We start from the raw sequence: 19097 nt of genomic DNA, 5'->3' as shown, positions 1-19097 counted from the left end.
CGCTCGGCGCTGTGCGTGTACGGCATGGCGGAGCTGGACGCCATGCTGCTGAGGGCCCAGGAAGTGTGCTACACCGAGGGGGGGCGGGGCCTCGGCGGCCAGGAGGAGGCCTACATCGAGTACGCCGTTTCCTCGAAGTGCCTCAAGCTACCGAAGGTGAGCGCCGGCCAGCAGGAGTGACACCAGACAGCACAGCGCTAACGTGACCTCAGACCGTGGTTTCCAGCGGTGGTTCCTGTTGCCATGGCAGCTCCCCCGATGGTTCCTGTTGCCATGGCAGCTCCCCCGGTGGTTCCTGTTGCCATGGCAGCACCCTGTGGTGGTTCCTGTTGCCATGGCAATGCTCCCTGCAGTGGTTCCTGTTGCCATAGCAATGCTCCCTGTGGTGGTTCCTGTTGCCATGGCAGCTCCCCCCGGTGGTTCCTGTTGCCATGGCAGCTCCCCCCGGTGGTTCCTGTTGCCATGGCAGCTCCCCCCGGTGGTTCCTGTTGCCATGGCAGCGCCCCCGGTGGTTCCTGTTGCCATGGCAGCGCCCCCGGTGGTTTCCTGTTGCCATGGCAGCTCCCCCGGTGGTTCCTGTTGCCATGGCAGCGCCCCCGGTGGTTCCTGTTGCCATGGCAGCGCCCCCGGTGGTTCCTGTTGCCATGGCAGCTCCCCCCGGTGGTTCCTGTTGCCATGGCAGCGCCCCCCCGGTGGTTCCTGTTGCCATGGCAGCGCCCCCGGTGGTCTCAGAGTTACTGCAGCTCCTCTGAAGCTCCATGTTTGTGTGGATAATTAATCTGTGAGCTCGTCTTTCATGTAGAATTTCACTGTTGCAACTTTTCTGGGAATCAAGAGCTCAAATTAAATTTGTGCCAATTTGTGAAAATCAGCAGAACCGAGACGAGAACGAGTCGGGAAAACTGATGACATCACAGCTCAGCAGCTGACCCCAATACAGTGTGTGTGTGTGTGTGTGTGTGTGTGTGTGTGTGTGTGTGTGTGTGTGTGTGTGTGTGTGTGTGTGTGTGTGTGTGTGTGTGTGTGTGTGTGTGTGTGTGTGTGTGTGTGTGTGTGTGTGTGTGTGTGGATTAAAGTGTTCTCTTCAGCAGCTGGACTGATCATCAGACAGCTGTCACTCAAACACAGAGATGAAAAGTGTACATGTGTTAAAGGTGGCTGTAAACATGTTGTTTAGTCAACAAGCCGACGTGTTGTTTAGTAAACAAAACAATATGTTGTTTAGTAAATAAGCCAATGTGTTTAGTAAACAAAACAATGTGTTGTTTCGTAAACAAAATGGTGTGTTGTTTAGTAAACAAGCCGGCGTGTTGTTTAGTAAATAAGCCGGCGTGTTGTTTAGTAAATAAGCCGGTGTGTTGTTTAGTAAACAAGCCAACGTGTTGTTTGGTAAACAAGCCAGTGTGTTGTTTAGTAAACAAAACAATGTGTTGTTTAGTAAACAAGCCGGCGTGTTGTTTAGTAAACAAAACAATATGTTGTTTAGTAAATAAGCCAATGTGTTTAGTAAACAAAACAATGTGTTGTTTCGTAAACAAAATGGTGTGTTGTTTAGTAAACAAGCCGGCGTGTTGTTTAGTAAATAAGCCGGCGTGTTGTTTAGTAAATAAGCCGGTGTGTTGTTTAGTAAACAAGCCAACGTGTTGTTTGGTAAACAAGCCAGTGTGTTGTTTAGTAAACAAAACAATGTGTTGTTTAGTAAACAAGCCGGCGTGTTGTTTAGTAAACAAAACAATGTGTTGTTTAGTAAACAAGCCGGCGTGTTGCAGGACTCCCTCTCTGAATACCCCTGCGGAGGCGAACACACCCCCAACCCCATCGCCAGCGCTGTGCCGCTCCCGGCCACACCCACCTTCACCTCCACCACCCAGCTGACCGCCGTCGCCACAGCAACCGAGGCGGGACACACCATCGCCTTCCTGGGGGACAAAGAGGGGCGTTTACATAAGGTGACCACACACACACACACACACACACACACACACACACACAGACACACACACACACACACACACACACACACACAGACACACACACACACACACACACAGACACACACACACACACACACAGACACACACACACACAGACACACACACACACACACACACACACACAGACACACACACACACAGACACACACACACACACACACACAGACACACACACACACACACACACACACACAGACACACACACACACAGACACACACACAGACACACACACACAGACACACACACACACAGACACACACACAGACACACACACACACACAGACACACACACACACAGACACACACACACACAGACACACACACAGACACACACACAGACACACACACACACACAGACACACACACACACAGACACACACACAGACACACACACACACACACACACACACACACACACACACACACACACACACACACACACACACACACACAGACACACACAGACACACACTCCCAGCAGTCATGTTGTGTTTGTCATATTTCCTCAGGTTGTCTCTTCTTGTCACTCGGCTGTCGTTGTGTTTCGCCTCGTTGTGTATTTGTGTTGTTGATTTGTTTGTCCTGCGTCACATCAAAGCTCCTCACGACTCTTCAACTTGTTTTGTTTGAGGATTTTAATCTCATTGAATTCACATTTATTTCTGTTGATCCGATGTTTTCAGTCCGTTCAGAGGAGGAGCATCGCTGGTAGCATTAGCATTAGCTGGTAGGGTTAGCCACAGGAATCAGCTGTTTTCCTGTTTGGGTCCAACTGGAAAGGACACACACGCACACACACCCACACACACACACACACACACACATACACACACACACACACACACACACACACACACACACACACACACACACACACACACTGAGGGAACAGAGCAGCTTGTAGCCTGCAGCTCCACAACACAATGATACTGAGTGTGTGTGTGTGTGTGTGTGTGTGTGTGTGTGTGTGTGTGTGTGTGTGTGTGTGTGTGTGTGTGTGTGTGTGTGTGTGTGTGTGGCTCGGGGGCCTGGACATGTTTTCTTCGGGGATCGGTCACATGGGACCGCACAGACTTTTGTTGTTGGTTGGCTAACGGGCTCCCAGGTGCATTCTGGGTAAGGATCCAGCAAGATGCCCCCCGAGCGTGTTTGGGTGTGTGTGTGTGTGTGTGTGTGTGTGTGCAGGACCAGATTTAACACAAAAATTTAGGACATAAGGTTTTTACCTTATGTTCCTTTTCTCTTCGTTACAATTCTTGAAGGAATTTGTTTGCTTCTGTCCTGGTCCTGGTCCTGGTCCCGGTCCTGGTCCTGGTCCCGGTCCTGGTCCCGGTCCTGGTCTTGGTTAAAGCAGTCCGTCAGTCAAGGTCCTAAAGATCTAATGTGTGTTTCAGACTTTAGCAGAGATTCTGTTCCCATGTTGAAAAGTTCCTGTCCTGTGTGTGTGTGTGTGTGTGTGTGTGTGTGTGTGTGTGTGTGTGTGTGTGTGTGTGTGTGTGTGTGTGTGTGTGTGTGTGTGTGTGTGCGTGCGTGTGCGTGCGTGTGCGTGTGCGCGTGCGCGTGTGTGTGTGTGTGTGTGCCTCCAGGCCGCGAGGTAAGCCGCTCCGCTTTGATTCTGCTGGTTAATATTTGATCATCCGACAGAAAAGTTCCAGGTTCTACTGGAGTCTTACCCACGATGCACCTGGGGACTAAAGTCTTACCCACGATGCACCTGGGGACTAAAGTCTTACCCACGATGCACCTGGGGACTAAAGTCTTACCCACGATGCACCTGGGGACTGAAATCTTACCCACGATGCACCTGGGGACTGAAGTCTTACCCACGATGCACCTGGGGACCTTCAGAGTGAAACCTGAGCAGATCGATCAATACTGGCTTATTGAGATCAAATCAGTATTAAACCAGATGAAGTTAAAGTCCTGGAGGTCAGAGCAGTAGAACCAGGGGAATAGACCTATAGGAGTAGAACCAGGGGAATAGATCTATAGGAGTAGAACCAGGGGAATAGATCTATAGGAGTAGAACCAGGTGAATAGATCTATTGGAGTAGAACCAGGGGAATAGATCTATTGGAGTAGAACCAGAAGAATAGACCTATAGGAGTAGAACCAGGGGAATAGATCCAGAGGACTAACTGAGGCTCTCTGGGGTTCTGGTTTGGAGAACCACTTCTCCAACTGGATCCTGAGAACCTCATTACTGCGGTCCTTTACTCTCCCCGTTGCCATGGATACGGAGCCTGCAGCTGAACGTGAACCAGAACTTTGTAGTTGGAGTCTTTCATCTCTTCAGCTGAGGTGAAGCGTCTCCCCCTGCTGGCGGCAGCTGGTCACTGCAGCTCCTCCTGCTGGCGGCAGCTGGTCACTGCAGCTCCCCCTGCTGGCGGCAGCTGGTCACTGCAGCTCCCCCTGCTGGCGGCAGCTGGTCACTGCAGCTCCTCCTGCTGGCGGCAGCTGGTCACTGCAGCTCCTCCTGCTGGCGGCAGCTGGTCACTGCAGCTCCTCCTGCTGGCGGCAGCAGGTCACTGCAGCTCCTCCTGCTGGCGGCAGCTGGTCACTGCAGCTCCTCCTGCTGGCGGCAGCAGGTCACTGCAGCTCCCCCTGCTGGCGGCAGCTGGTCACTGCAGCTCCTCCTGCTGGCGGCAGCTGGTCACTGCAGCTCCTCCTGCTGGCGGCAGCTGGTCACTGCAGCTCCTCCTGCTGGCGGCAGCTGGTCACTGCAGCTCCTCCTGCTGGCGGCAGCAGGTCACTGCAGCTCCTCCTGCTGGCGGCAGCTGGTCACTGCAGCTCCTCCTGCTGGCGGCAGCAGGTCACTGCAGCTCCCCCTGCTGGCGGCAGCTGGTCACTGCAGCTCCCCCTGCTGGCGGCAGCTGGTCACTGCAGCTCCTCCTGCTGGCGGCAGCTGGTCACTGCAGCTCCTCCTGCTGGCGGCAGCTGGTCACTGCAGCTCCTCCTGCTGGCGGCAGCAGGTCACTGCAGCTCCTCCTGCTGGCGGCAGCTGGTCACTGCAGCTCCCCCTGCTGGCGGCAGCTGGTCACTGCAGCTCCTCCTGCTGGCGGCAGCTGGTCACTGCAGCTCCTCCTGCTGGCGGCAGCTGGTCACTGCAGCTCCCCCTGCTGGCGGCAGCTGGTCACTGCAGCTCCTCCTGCTGGCGGCAGCTGGTCACTGCAGCTCCTCCTGCTGGCGGCAGCTGGTCACTGCAGCTCCTCCTGCTGGCGGCAGCTGGTCACTGCAGCTCCTCGCCTCCTGCACCTTTTCTCTTCAGCTGTTAAATTAATAACGATATTTTAACACACTGGAATATTTAGAGCCAGGTGTCAAATGACCATGATGGCCTCATAGAAAAGAAAACAGCCTTAAAATGTGACACACACACACACACACACACACACACACACACACACACACACACACACACACACACACACACACACCTGCTGGCTGGACCAGAAGTGAAGCAGGATCAATAAATGTGAATAAAATAAAATCCTAAATCTAATTGAATCATTTCAGTCAGACTGTGTGACTTGTTGTTGTTGTTGTTATTGTTGTTTCAGGTGTTGGTGCGTCCTGATCGGTCCGGCGTTCTCTACGGCAGTGTGGGCGTGGACGCCGGCAGCGCCGTCAGCGCCGACCTCCTATTGGACGAGAGCCAGCAGCATGTTTACACTCTGACCAGCAGCCGGGTGAGACACACACACACACACACACACACACAAACCTTCCCATGTAAACAGGAAGTGACCTGAGCTGCTTCCTGTCCCTCAGCTGTCCAAGGTCCCCGTCTCGTCCTGCCAGACACACAAAGACTGTCGGTCCTGTCTGTCGGCCCGAGACCCGTACTGTGGCTGGTGTGTCCTGGAGGGCAGGTACACCACCCTACACCACCCTGCACCACCCTACACCACGCTGCACCACCCTACACCACTGCTACACCACCCTACACCTCCCTGCACCACCCTGCACCACCCTACACCACCGTGCACCACCCTACACCACTGCTACACCACCCTACACCTCCCTGCACCACCCTACACCACCCTACACCTCCCTGCACCACCCTGCACCACCCTACACCTCCCTGCACCACCCTGCACCACCCCACACCACCCTGCACTGCACCACCCTGCACCACCCCACACCACCCTGCACCACTGCTTCACCACCCTACACCACCCTTCACCACCCTTCCCCACCCCACACCACCCTTCACCACCCTGCACCACCCTGCACCACTGCTACACCACCCCACACCACCCTGCACCACTGCTTCACCACCCTACACCACCCTACACCACCACTACACCACCTCTTCACCACCCTTCACCAGTTGACCAATAGACTAGTTCACTAATAGACTAGTTGACTAGTAGGCTAGTTGACCAGTTGATTAGTAGACTAGTAGACCAGTTGACTAGTAGACCAATAGACTAGTAGATTAGTAGACTAGTAGAGCAGTTGACCAGTAGACTAGTAGGCTAGTTGACCAGTTGACTAGTTGACTAGTAGACTAGTTGACTAGTTGACTAGTAGGCTAGTTGACCAGTTGACCAGTTGACCAGTAGACTAGTAGGCTAGTTGACCAGTTGACTAGTAGACTAGTAGAGCAGTTGACCAGTAGACTAGTAGGCTAGTTGACCAGTTGACTAGTTGACTAGTAGACTAGTTGACTAGTTGACTAGTAGGCTAGTTGACCAGTTGACTAGTTGACTAGTAGACTAGTTGACTAGTTGACTAGTTGACTAGTTGACTAGTTGACTAGTAGACTAGTTGACTAGTTGACTAGTTGACCACATCAGTTCCAGACAGAATCTTTATCTACCGGAGTTCAAACAGGATTTTAATCTTGAAATGTTGAAGAAGTATTGAAGTTTGATTCTGATTAAATTCTCTATGAAACAAAAACCTTCAGATTATTTTTCTGGAAAAATGACAAATATAAAAGTTACGGTTTTAAATTCTTGATTGAGTTAGTCTGTAATTTAACTGGAGGAGGTTTTAGTTTGAGGGTTTATCTTCCAGATGTTCTCGGAAACACGAGTGTCGGCGCCACCTGCTGTCCAACCACTGGCTCTGGAGCTTCGACCCGACCAATCAGTGTGTCACTGTGCAGAACCTGCAGCCGGCCAATCAGAGCAAGCACGAGCAGACACAGGTGGGCGGGGCTCAGAACAGGAAGTGTGTGTGTTGGTCAGACCGTCAGCCTTCACGCCGTCTCTCCGTCTGTCTCCAAGGTAACGCTGTCAGTCGTCCAGCTCCCCGCCCTCACGGAGGCGGAGTCTCTCTCCTGTGTCTTTGGGCTCCTCCCACCTCAGCCCGCGGTCGTCATGGGAACAAGCATCACATGCCAGTCGCCGCGCCCGGAGCTGCTCCCCGACATGCCGACAGGAAGTGGTGGGTGGACGCCGCCTTTCAAAAACCAAGTCGTCTGAATCCCCCATCCGCAGTGTGACTCCTACTTCCTGTTTCCTGTTTCCTCCCCCCTCCCCCCCCCCCCCGCAGATCACATGATCCTGCCCGTGTCGCTGATGTTCGGTCATGTGACCGTCACCACGGGAAACATGACGTTCTACGACTGCGTCGCCGTGAGCCGCCTGAACCGGAGCTCCCAGTAAGACGCCCGGGAACATGAATACAGAAACACTGACGATGAAGATGAGGGTGGTGATGATGATGATGCTGATGGTGTGTGTGTGTGTGTGTGTGTGTTCCAGGTGTCTGGCCTGTGTCAGCAGTGTGTGGAGGTGCAACTGGTGTCCTCTGGATCAACTCTGCTCTCATAACCAGAGCTGTCTGTCCCAACACATGGTCCTCAACCAGAGGGTGAGACATGGACCTGTCTGTCTCTCTCTCTCTCTCTCTCTCTCTCTCTCTCTGTCAGTCTGTAATTCCCCCGGTCTCTGTGCCTGCAGGACTCCCCCGGCCCCCCCTCCTGTCCCATCGTCTTTGCCCTGCAGAGTTCTGCCTTAGTGCCCATGAGCCTGAGCAGCATCGTGGTGCTGCAGGGTCGAAACCTGGACGTCTATACGGGGGACGGGGGTCAGTGTCGTGACGCCGCAACGTCTTATTGCTTTTTAAGCCTTTTTATACTTCTATTTATTCTTTTAAATGGTTTTATTCTTATTTGTAGTTTTTTTATGTGTTTTTTATTTTTATTTTATGGTTTTATACTTATTTAGTGTTGGAGCTCATTTGCATTGTTTTAGTTTATTGTTTTTATGTGCAGCACTTTGGAGACGCTTTGTTGTTGAATGTGCTTTATAAATAAAGTGGATTGGATTGACAACCCCCCCCCCCCCCCTAACCTCCCCCCCCCCCCCCCCCCCCCCCCCCCCCCCCCCCCCCCCCCCCCCCCCGTGTGTGTGTGTGTGTGTGTGTGTGTGTGTGTGTGTGTGTGTGTGTGTCTCCAGGATGAAGCTCCCTACATGTGTGTTGTGGAAATCGAAGGAATTCAAATCAACTTGACAGCTCGTGTAGAGAAAACACACGACAACACACACACCTTCACCTGCAGCCCGCACAAGGTAACACACACACACACACACACACACACACACACACACACACACACACACACACACACACACACACACACACACACAGGTAGTAAACACACGGGTACTACTGCTACACGTGATAACACCGTCTCACTCCGTGTGTGTGTGTGTGTGTGTGTGTGTGTGTGTGTGTGTGTGTGTGTGTGTGTGTGTGTGTGTGTGTGTGTGTGTGTGTGTGTGTGTGTGTGTGTGTGTGTGTGTAGTTCCAGTACGCGGTCAGTCGGCTGCAGTACTGGGCGCCAGTCTTCCTGCGGATCGGACGGTGGCGAGTCGACGCCTCACCTGGACTGAGCCGTAAGCATCTCGCACACACACACACACACACACACACACACACACACACACACACACACACACACACACACACACACACACACACACACACACACACACACACACGAACACGTCGGTCACGTCTTTCCGTCTGTGACACACAGTGCAGCTGTACGACTGCTCTGCCGGCCAATCAGATTGCTCGCAGTGCAGGGCGGTGCCTGAGGAGTATGGCTGCGTGTGGTGTCCGGGAAGCCCCGCCCCCAGCTGCAGGTACAACCAATCGTGCTCTGACGCCCCTGCTGACACGTGCCCGCCCCCTCAGATCACCCGGGTGAGTCCACCTGCTCGCCACTATGTCTGTCTCAAGTCACCATGGAAACGCTGACTCCACCCACTCCGCCCTGCAGGTGCTGCCGGTGTCCGGCCCCCTGGAGGGCGGAGTCCTGGTGACCATCACCGGGTCCAACCTGGGCATGAGGTACCAGGATGTGGTGGGCGGAGTCACAGTGGCAGGAGTTCAGTGTCCACCACAACCTGACGGATACGAGATCTCCACCAGGTGAGCTTTAGTCACTCACCTGTCACCCACCTGTCACTCACCTGTCACTCACCTGTCACTCACCTGTCACCCACCTGTCACCCACCTGTCTCTCACCTGTCTCTCACCTGTCACCCACCTGTCACCCACCTGTCTCTCACCTGTCACCCACCTGTCACCCACCTGTCACCCACCTGTCTCTCACCTGTCACCCACCTGTCACCCACCTGTCTCTCACCTGTCACCCACCTGTCTCTCACCTGTCTCTCACCTGTCACCCACCTGTCACCCACCTGTCACCCACCTGTCACTCACCTGTCACCCACCTGTCTCTCACCTGTCTCTCACCTGTCACCCACCTGTCTCTCACCTGTCTCTCACCTGTCACCCACCTGTCACCCACCTGTCACCCACCTGTCACCCACCTGTCACTCACCTGTCACTCAGCTGTCACCCACCTGTCTCTCACCTGTCTCTCACCTGTCACCCACCTGTCACCCACCTGTCTCTCACCTGTCACCCACCTGTCACCCACCTGTCACCCACCTGTCTCTCACCTGTCACCCACCTGTCACCCACCTGTCTCTCACCTGTCACCCACCTGTCTCTCACCTGTCTCTCACCTGTCACCCACCTGTCACCCACCTGTCACCCACCTGTCACTCACCTGTCACCCACCTGTCTCTCACCTGTCTCTCACCTGTCACCCACCTGTCTCTCACCTGTCTCTCACCTGTCACCCACCTGTCACCCACCTGTCACCCACCTGTCACCCACCTGTCACTCACCTGTCACTCAGCTGTCACCCACCTGTCACTCACCTGTCACTCACCTGTCACCCACCTGTCACCCACCTGTCACTCACCTGTCACCCACCTGTCACTCACCTGTCACCCACCTGTCACCCACCTGTCACTCACCTGTCACCCACCTGTCACTCAGCTGTCACCCACCTGTCACCCACCTGTCACTCACCTGTCACCCACCTGTCACCCACCTGTCTCTCACCTGTCACCCACCTGTCACCCACCTGTCACCCACCTGTCACTCACCTGTCACCCACCTGTCACCCACCTGTCACCCACCTGTCACTCACCTGTCACTCACCTGTCACCCACCTGTGACCCACCTGTCTCTCACCTGTCTCTCACCTGTCACCCACCTGTCACCCACCTGTAACCCACCTGTCACTCACCTATCACCCACCTGTCACTCACCTGTCACCCACCTGTCTCTCACCTGTCACCCACCTGTCACTCACCTGTCACCCACCTGTCACTCACCTGTCACCCACCTGTCACCCACCTGTAACCCACCTGTCACTCACCTGTCACCCACCTGTCACTCACCTGTCACCCACCTGTCACTCACCTATCACCCAACTATCACCCACCTGTCACTCACCTGTCACCCACCTGTCTCTCACCTGTCACTAACCTGTCACCCACCTGTCACTCACCTGTCACCCACCTGTCTCTCACCTGTCACTCACCTGTCACCCACCTGTCTCTCACCTGTCACCCACCTGTCACCCACCTGTCACCCACCTGTCACCCACCTGTCACCCACCTGTCTCTCACCTGTCACTCACCTGCCACCCACCTGTCTCTCACCTGTCACCCACCTGTCACCCACCTGTCTCTCACCTGTCACTCACCTGCCACCCACCTGTCTCTCACCTGTCTCTCACCTGTCACCCACCTGTCACCCACCTGTCACCCACCTGTCACTCACCTGTCACTCAGCTGTCACCCACCTGTCTCTCACCTGTCTCTCACCTGTCACCCACCTGTCACCCACCTGTCTCTCACCTGTCACCCACCTGTCACCCACCTGTCACCCACCTGTCACTCACCTGTCACCCACCTGTCTCTCACCTGTCTCTCACCTGTCACCCACCTGTCTCTCACCTGTCTCTCACCTGTCTCTCACCTGTCTCTCACCTGTCACCCACCTGTCACCCACCTGTAACCCACCTGTCACTCACCTATCACCCACCTGTCACTCACCTGTCACCCACCTGTCTCTCACCTGTCACCCACCTGTCACTCACCTGTCACCCACCTGTCACTCACCTGTCACCCACCTGTCACCCACCTGTAACCCACCTGTCTCTCACCTGTCACCCACCTGTCACTCACCTGTCACCCACCTGTCACTCAGCTGTCACCCACCTGTCACTCACCTGTCACCCACCTGTCACTCACCTGTCACTCACCTGTCACCCACCTGTGACCCACCTGTCTCTCACCTGTCACTCACCTGTCACCCACCTGTCACCCACCTGTGACCCACCTGTCACTCACCTGTCACCCACCTGTCACCCACCTGTCACCCACCTGTAACCCACCTGTCACCCACCTGTCACTCACCTGTCACCCACCTGTCACCCACCTGTCACTCACCTGTCACCCACCTGTCACTCACCTATCACCCACCTGTCACTCACCTGTCACCCACCTGTCTCTCACCTGTCACCCACCTGTCACTCACCTGTCACCCACCTGTCACTCAGCTGTCACCCACCTGTCACTCACCTGTCACCCACCTGTCACTCACCTGTCACTCACCTGTCACCCACCTGTGACCCACCTGTCTCTCACCTGTCACTCACCTGTCACCCACCTGTCACCCACCTGTGACCCACCTGTCACTCACCTGTCACCCACCTGTCACCCACCTGTCACCCACCTGTAACCCACCTGTCACCCACCTGTCACTCACCTGTCACCCACCTGTCACCCACCTGTCACTCACCTATCACCCACCTGTCACCCACCTGTCACTCACCTGTCACTCACCTGTCACCCACCTGTCACTCACCTGTCACTCACCTGTCACTCACCTGTCACCCACCTGTCACCCACCTGTCACTCACCTGTCACCCACCTGTCACTCACCTGTCACCCACCTGTCACCCACCTGTCACTCACCTGTCACTCACCTGTCACCCACCTGTCACCCACCTGTCACCCACCTATCACCCACCTGTCACCCACCTGTCACTCACCTGTCACCCACCTGTCTCTCACCTGTCACTAACCTGTCACCCACCTGTCACTCACCTGTCACCCACCTGTCTCTCACCTGTCACTCACCTGTCACCCACCTGTCTCTCACCTGTCACCCACCTGTCACCCACCTGTCACTCACCTGTCACCCACCTGTCACCCACCTGTCACCCACCTGTCTCTCACCTGTCACTCACCTGCCACCCACCTGTCTCTCACCTGTCACCCACCTGTCTCTCACCTGTCACTCACCTGCCACCCACCTGTCTCTCACCTGTCACCCACCTGTCACTCAACCACATTGTGTTTCAGGGTTGTGTGTGAGCTGCAGCCCACCGAGCAGCCGGGGGCGGGGCCTGTCTTGGTTGCCGTGGGAACGACTCCTCCCGGGAGGTCCAGTCAGAGGTTCACCTATCAGGTGAGACCTGAGTAACTAAGTTATGGTGGGAAAGTAACTTAGTTACTGAGCTTCACTCAGACCTGGTTGTGGTCTGTGTTCAGGACCCTCGGCTCCTGGACCTGGTCCCTGGTAAAGGTCCAGTCTCTGGAGGGACCAGACTGACCATCAGGGGGCGCCAGCTGCTGACCGGCCAGACCTCGGACCTGAGGGCCTTCCTGGGACCAGAGCCCTGCTTCATGTGAGTACTGGTACTGGTACCAGGTAGCTACCTACTAGTACTGTCACCAGTACCAGGTAACTTCCTACCAGTACTGTCACCAGTACCAGGTAACTACCTACTAGTACTGTCACCAGTACCAGGTAACTACCTACTGGTACTCTCACCAGTACCAGGTAACTACCTACTAGTACTGTCACCAGTACCAGGTAACTACCTACTGGTACTCTCACCTGTACCAGGTAACTACCTACTAGTACTGTCACCAGTACCAGGTAACTTCCTACCAGTACTGTCACCAGTACCAGGTAACTACCTACTGGTACTGTCACCTGTACCAGGTTAATTGTCTACTAGTACTGTCACCTGTACCAGGTAACTTCCTACCAGTACTGTCACCAGTACCAGGTAACTACCTACTGGTACTGTCACCTGTACCAGGTTAATTGTCTACTAGTACTGTCACCAGTACCAGGTAACTTCCTACCAGTACTGTCACCAGTACCAGGTAACTACCTACTGGTACTGTCACCTGTACCAGGTTAATTGTCTACTAGTACTGTCACCAGTACCAGGTAACTTCCTACCAGTACTGTCACCTGTACCAGGTAACTACCTACTAGTACTGTCACCAGTACCAGGTAACTACCTACTAGTTCTGTCACCAGTACCAGGTAACTACCTACTGGTACTGTCACCTGTACCAGGTAACTTCCTACCAGTACTGTCACCAGTACCAGGTAACTACCTACTGGTACTGTCACCTGTACCAGGTAACTTCCTACCAGTACTGTCACCAGTACCAGGTAACTACCTACTGGTACTGTCACCAGTACCAGGTAACTACCTACTAGTACTGTCACCAGTACCAGGTAACTACCTACTGGTACTGTCACCAGTACCAGGTAACTACCTACTGGTACTCTCACCTGTACCAGGTAACTACCTACTGGTACTGTCACCAGTACCAGGTAACTACCTACTGGTACTGTCACCAGTACCAGGTTAATTGTCTACTAGTACTGTCACCAGTACCAGGTAACTACCTACTGGTACTGTCACCAGTACCAGGTTAATTGTATACTAGTACTGCTGGACCCAGATTCCTGCAACGTCTTTGTAACTAGTTGTTTTAGAACTTACTAGTACTTTTAAGATTACCTTCTTTTACACACCTTCTGGTTTCCTCCCCTTGTCTCCTTCCCTCCTCTCTTTGTTTCCTTCCTTGCCTCCTTGCCTCCTCAGTGTGGAGGAAGTGAGTGACACCCAGCTGGTGTGTCAGACGGGTTCCAGCCGGACCGGCGCCGTTCCGGTCCGGGTTTTGTTCGGCAAGGCGGAGCGGACCGTCCCGAACGCGACGTTCCGTTACCTTGACGACCCGGCGATCAGCGACGCCGCGCCGGCCGAGAGCTTCTACGCGTAAGAACCGCCACGACGGCCGGACGAGCGTCCGCGTCGCCGCTCCCCGTCGTAACGCCGACTTCCTGCTCGTGTCCTCAGCGGCGGGCGCGTCGTCATGGTGACGGGCAGCAACCTGGACGTGGTGCAGCAGCCAATCATCTCGGTGTGGGTGGAGCCTGTGGCGGTGCAGAGGGTGAAGCGGAAGCGCCGATTGGCTCTCCTGACTGCCAAGCAGCAGCTGGTCTTCAACAGCACCATGGCGACGGTGAGACGGGGCGACCAATCAGGGGCCGGCCGGCGGAATGAGCACTTCCTGTTTTGACCCGTGTGACTTCCTGCCAGGTGTCGGAGCGCTGCTCCGTCCTGTCGGCCAATCAGATGACGTGTCCCACGCCCGCCGTGACGCCCGACGTCAAGGTGAAGGGCGTCTGGTTCCAGCTGGACAACGTCCGGGTCCACTACGAGACCATCAAGGTACTGGTTCTGGTTCTGGGTCCAGACCTGCTCCAGGACTCCAGGAACAGTCTGCCCAATATCAACTTTTCTAAAGTTTTAAATATAAATCCACTGTAAACAAGGTAATAATCTAGAAACAGGTAATAATCTAGAACAAGGTAATAATCTAGATAACAAGGTAATAATCTAGATAACAAGGTAATAATCTAGAACAAGGCAATAATCCAGAACAAGGTAATAATCTAGATAACAAGGTAATAATCTAGAACAAGGCAATAATCTAGATAACAAGGTAATAATCTAGAACAAGGAAATAATCTAGAGAACAAGGTAATAACCTAGAACAAGGCAATAATCCAGAACAAGGTAATAATCTAGATAACAAGGTAATAATGTAGAACAAGGTAATAATCTAGAACAAGGCAATAATCTAGATGACAGGCAATAATCTAGATAACAAGGTAATAATCTAGAACAAGGCAATAATCTAGAGAACAAGGTAATAATGTAGAACAAGGTAATAACCTAGAGAACAAGGTAATAATCTAGAACAAGGTAATCTAGAACAAGGTAATAATCTAGATAACAAGGTAATAATCTAGAACAAGGTAATCATCTAGAACAAGGTAATAATCTAGAGAACAAGGTAATAATCTAGAGAACAAGGTAATAATCTAGAACAAGGTAATAATCTAGAACAAGGTAATAATCTAGAGAACAAGGTAATAATCTAGAACAAGGTAATAATCTAGAACAAGGTAATAATCTAGAGAACAAGGTAATAATCTAGAACAAGGTAATAATGTAGAGAACAAGGTAATAATCTAGAACAAGGTAATAATCTAGAACAAGGTAATAATCTAGAACAAGGTAATAATCTAGAACAAGGTAATAATCTAGAGAACAAGGTAATAATCTAGAGAACAAGGTAATAATCTAGAACAAGGTAATAATCTAGAGAACAAGGTAATTATCTAGAACAAGGTAATTATCTAGAACAAGGTAATAATCTAGAGAACAAGGTAACAAGTGTTGATGCTGAGTCATTGCCATCAGCATTAAAATACATTGAAAAATGTGCTGCTAAGATACTGTGTGTGTGTGAGCACTGTGTGGTCAACCATCATGTGACTGGTCCAGCCAATCAGAGGAGCCGTGTGTGTTGCCAGGCAGATTGGCTGCTTCAGTCTGTGCCGCCAGCCTGATTGGCTGCAGCTTGTGTGTTGTCATGGAGACGGATCCTGAGTCACCCACATGAGGAAAAAAGTACAAACGCAGGTCCCGAACAACTGCTTGTAGTTGGAGAACCGTGACACTTGGGTGAAAAATTCCTTCACCGTGGCCGTCGGGAGAAGTTGAAGGACGTGCGGTGTGGTTTTCGTGTCCTCACGAGGTTCCGTCTCCGTGTGAGGACTTGAGACAAATGTCTCAACTTTTGGCTGTGAGGGGGGAAATTGTCTTCTCAAAATACATTGCAGCGGATGGGAGGAATTCCTGCGCTTGCTGCCAATGAAGCCCCGTGGAGGGAGAACCGTGTCTCTCTGGGACAAAAGTGTCCCCTCGTGAGAAGCACAAGGCCTGTAGCTACAGTTTGATGTATAATATGTTGAGAAAGACGAAGAAATGTGGCCGTGGCGACGAGATAAAGATTTTTTTGTAATCCGACAGCTTCCCTCACTCGAGTGAAAGACTCTCCAATACACACCCATGTGAAACTGGAAAAAGGAGGGAAAACTTGATGACATTTGAAGGCTCATAGTTTAAAATTGGTGAAAGTTTGAAAAAATCCGAAGACATATCTGAATAGAGGACAAGTGCGGCAACTTTTTCAAAGTAAAATGGAGTCTTGAGCTGAAAATTTGGCCACGTGACGTGGCATGGAAAAAGTGATTTTTTTCAGGTTTTTTCTCAGCTTCAATGCAAAGCGGATGAGAAATTCTTTGCCGTTTTTTACGTTTTGTTTGGAAACCGTTTGGGATATCCATTATCTGAATAGTAGCACACCATTCCGCATGTAACGATATACTATTTGTGTCCGTACTCCAAACGGTGCCGGACTAGTTAGCCGCCGAAATTTGCGGCATACGAAAAAGATAGCAGTATTTGAGCGACGCCTCTTAAAGAGACAGGAACAATTAAAAAGGTAGCAGTATTTGAGCGACGCCTCTTAAAGAGGCAGGAACAATTAAAAAGGTAGCAGTATTTGAGCGACGCCTCTTAAAGAGACAGGAACAATTAAAAAGGTAGCAGTATTTGAGCGACGCCTCTTAAAGAGGCAGGAACAATTAAAAAGGTAGCAGTATTTGAGCGACGCCTCTTAAAGAGGCAGGAACAATTAAAAAGGTAGCAGTATTTGAGCGACGCCTCTTAAAGAGGCAGGAACAATTAAAAAGGTAGCAGTATTTGAGCGACGCCTCTTAAAGAGACAGGAACAATTAAAAAGGTAGCAGTATTTGAGCGACGCCTCTTAAAGAGGCAGGAACAATTAAAAAGGTAGCAGTATTTGAGCGACGCCTCTTAAAGAGGCAGGAACAATTAAAAAGGTAGCAGTATTTGAGCGACGCCTCTTAAAGAGGCAGGAACAATTAAAAAGGTAGCAGTATTTGAGCGACGCCTCTTAAAGAGGCAGGAACAATTAAAAAGGTAGCAGTATTTGAGCGACGCCTCTTAAAGAGGCAGGAACAATTAAAAAGGTAGCAGTATTTGAGCGACGCCTCTTAAAGAGACAGGAACAATTAAAAAGATAGCAGTATTTGAGCGACGCCTCTTAAAGAGGCAGGAACAATTAAAAAGGTAGCAGTATTTGAGCGACGCCTCTTAAAGAGGCAGGAACAATTAAAAAGGTAGCAGTATTTGAGCGACGCCTCTTAAAGAGACAGGAACAATTAAAAAGATAGCAGTATTTGAGCGACGCCTCTTAAAGAGGCAGGAACAATTAAAAAGATAGCAGTATTTGAGCGACGCCTCTTAAAGAGACAGGAACAATTAAAAAGATAGCAGTATTTGAGCGACGCCTCTTAAAGAGGCAGGAACAATTAAAAAGGTAGCAGTATTTGAGCGACGCCTCTTAAAGAGGCAGGAACAATTAAAAAGATAGCAGTATTTGAGCGACGCCTCTTAAAGAGACAGGAACAATTAAAAAGGTAGCAGTATTTGAGCGACGCCTCTTAAAGAGGCAGGAACAATTAAAAAGATAGCAGTATTTGAACGACGCCTCTTAAAGAGACAGGCACAAATAACAATAGTAATCTGGAGTTTTCATGTTCAACTCTTTCAGGGAAAAACCTTCACGTATCATCCAAACCCTCAGTTCTTTCCTCTGAACCGAGAAGCTCCAGAGGCTCCGTACCGCTTCAAACCTGGAGGAGTCATCGCAGTGGAGGTACCGCGCTGGTTCTGGTTCTGGTTCTGGTTCTGGTTCTGGTTCTGTTGTGGTTCTCATGGTGCCGTGTGTCCCTCAGGGTCTGGACCTGACCAGGGCCATGTCCAGGCAGGAGGTCCAGGCCTGGCTGGGAGACCAGGAGTGTGAAGTCAAGACCCTGGACAGTACTCACCTGTACTGCGAACCTCCGGAGGTCCAGCCCGTCAGCGTGGACCAGAACAACGAGCTGCCGGGCCTCAAGGTACCAGATCAGTCCAGGTCTGGGTCCGGGTCCGGGTCCGGGTCTGGGTCCAGACCGCTGCAGGTCCAATGGGATTAACATCAGCCAGATTAACATTAATAAAATAGAATGAATGTATTTTCTAATAAATATAAAACAAATAGAATAGAGCTGATCGTCACTTTAGAATCTCATGAATAGAATCAGTATCCTCACTGTGTGTGTGTGTGTGTGTGTGTGTGTGTGTGTGTGTGTGTGTGTGTGTGTGTGTGTGTGTGTGTGTGTGTGTGTGTGTGTGTGTGTGTGTGTGTGTGTGTGTGTGTGTGTGTGTGTGTGTGTCCCAGGTGTTCATGGGAAACCTGCAGGTGGATCTGGGCTGGGTTCAGTACGACAGCGACTCTCTGCTGCCCCCGGTGCCTCTGGCGGCGCAGGTCGGCCTGGCCGCCGGAGCCGCCGCCGTCATCCTGTCGGTGCTGGTGGTCATCCTGATGTACAGGTGGGCGGAGCCACGGCAGGACGCCGTTCTCTCTGGAGCGCTCGTCTCCGCTAACGCTAACCAGAGAAAGCCAGTTCATCCTGAAGTTGCCTGGACCGGAGGAAGTCCAGTGTTGCAGGACGGGCCGCGGTCTTCAATGTGTTGC

The 19097-nt window shown here is 52.2% G+C and overlaps 1 protein-coding gene across 1 annotated transcript in view; it reads left to right on the top strand.

Annotated features, from left to right (window-relative positions):
- The window catches only part of plxnb3 (plexin B3), a 68901-nt gene that overhangs the window by 39559 nt on the left and 10245 nt on the right, over positions 1–19097 (top strand). Inside the window, 21 exon segments of the mRNA XM_080521812.1 lie at positions 1–156; positions 1770–1949; positions 5556–5684; positions 5767–5867; positions 7021–7153; positions 7233–7392; positions 7501–7609; positions 7713–7821; positions 7911–8037; positions 8416–8522; positions 8759–8849; positions 8993–9162; positions 9239–9390; positions 12693–12798; positions 12882–13018; positions 14243–14416; positions 14498–14663; positions 14741–14872; positions 18132–18236; positions 18316–18477; positions 18801–18952. The exon segment at positions 1–156 is cut by the window's left edge and continues 57 nt beyond it. Of these exon segments, the coding sequence (XP_080377938.1) occupies positions 1–156; positions 1770–1949; positions 5556–5684; positions 5767–5867; positions 7021–7153; positions 7233–7392; positions 7501–7609; positions 7713–7821; positions 7911–8037; positions 8416–8522; positions 8759–8849; positions 8993–9162; positions 9239–9390; positions 12693–12798; positions 12882–13018; positions 14243–14416; positions 14498–14663; positions 14741–14872; positions 18132–18236; positions 18316–18477; positions 18801–18952 (2858 nt within the window).

The sequence above is a fragment of the Blennius ocellaris genome (genome assembly GCF_963422515.1).
Source record: "Blennius ocellaris genome assembly, contig: SCAFFOLD_66, whole genome shotgun sequence".
NCBI classification, from domain to species: domain Eukaryota; kingdom Metazoa; phylum Chordata; class Actinopteri; order Blenniiformes; family Blenniidae; genus Blennius; species Blennius ocellaris.
This window is presented reverse-complemented; position numbering and strand designations above follow the sequence as displayed.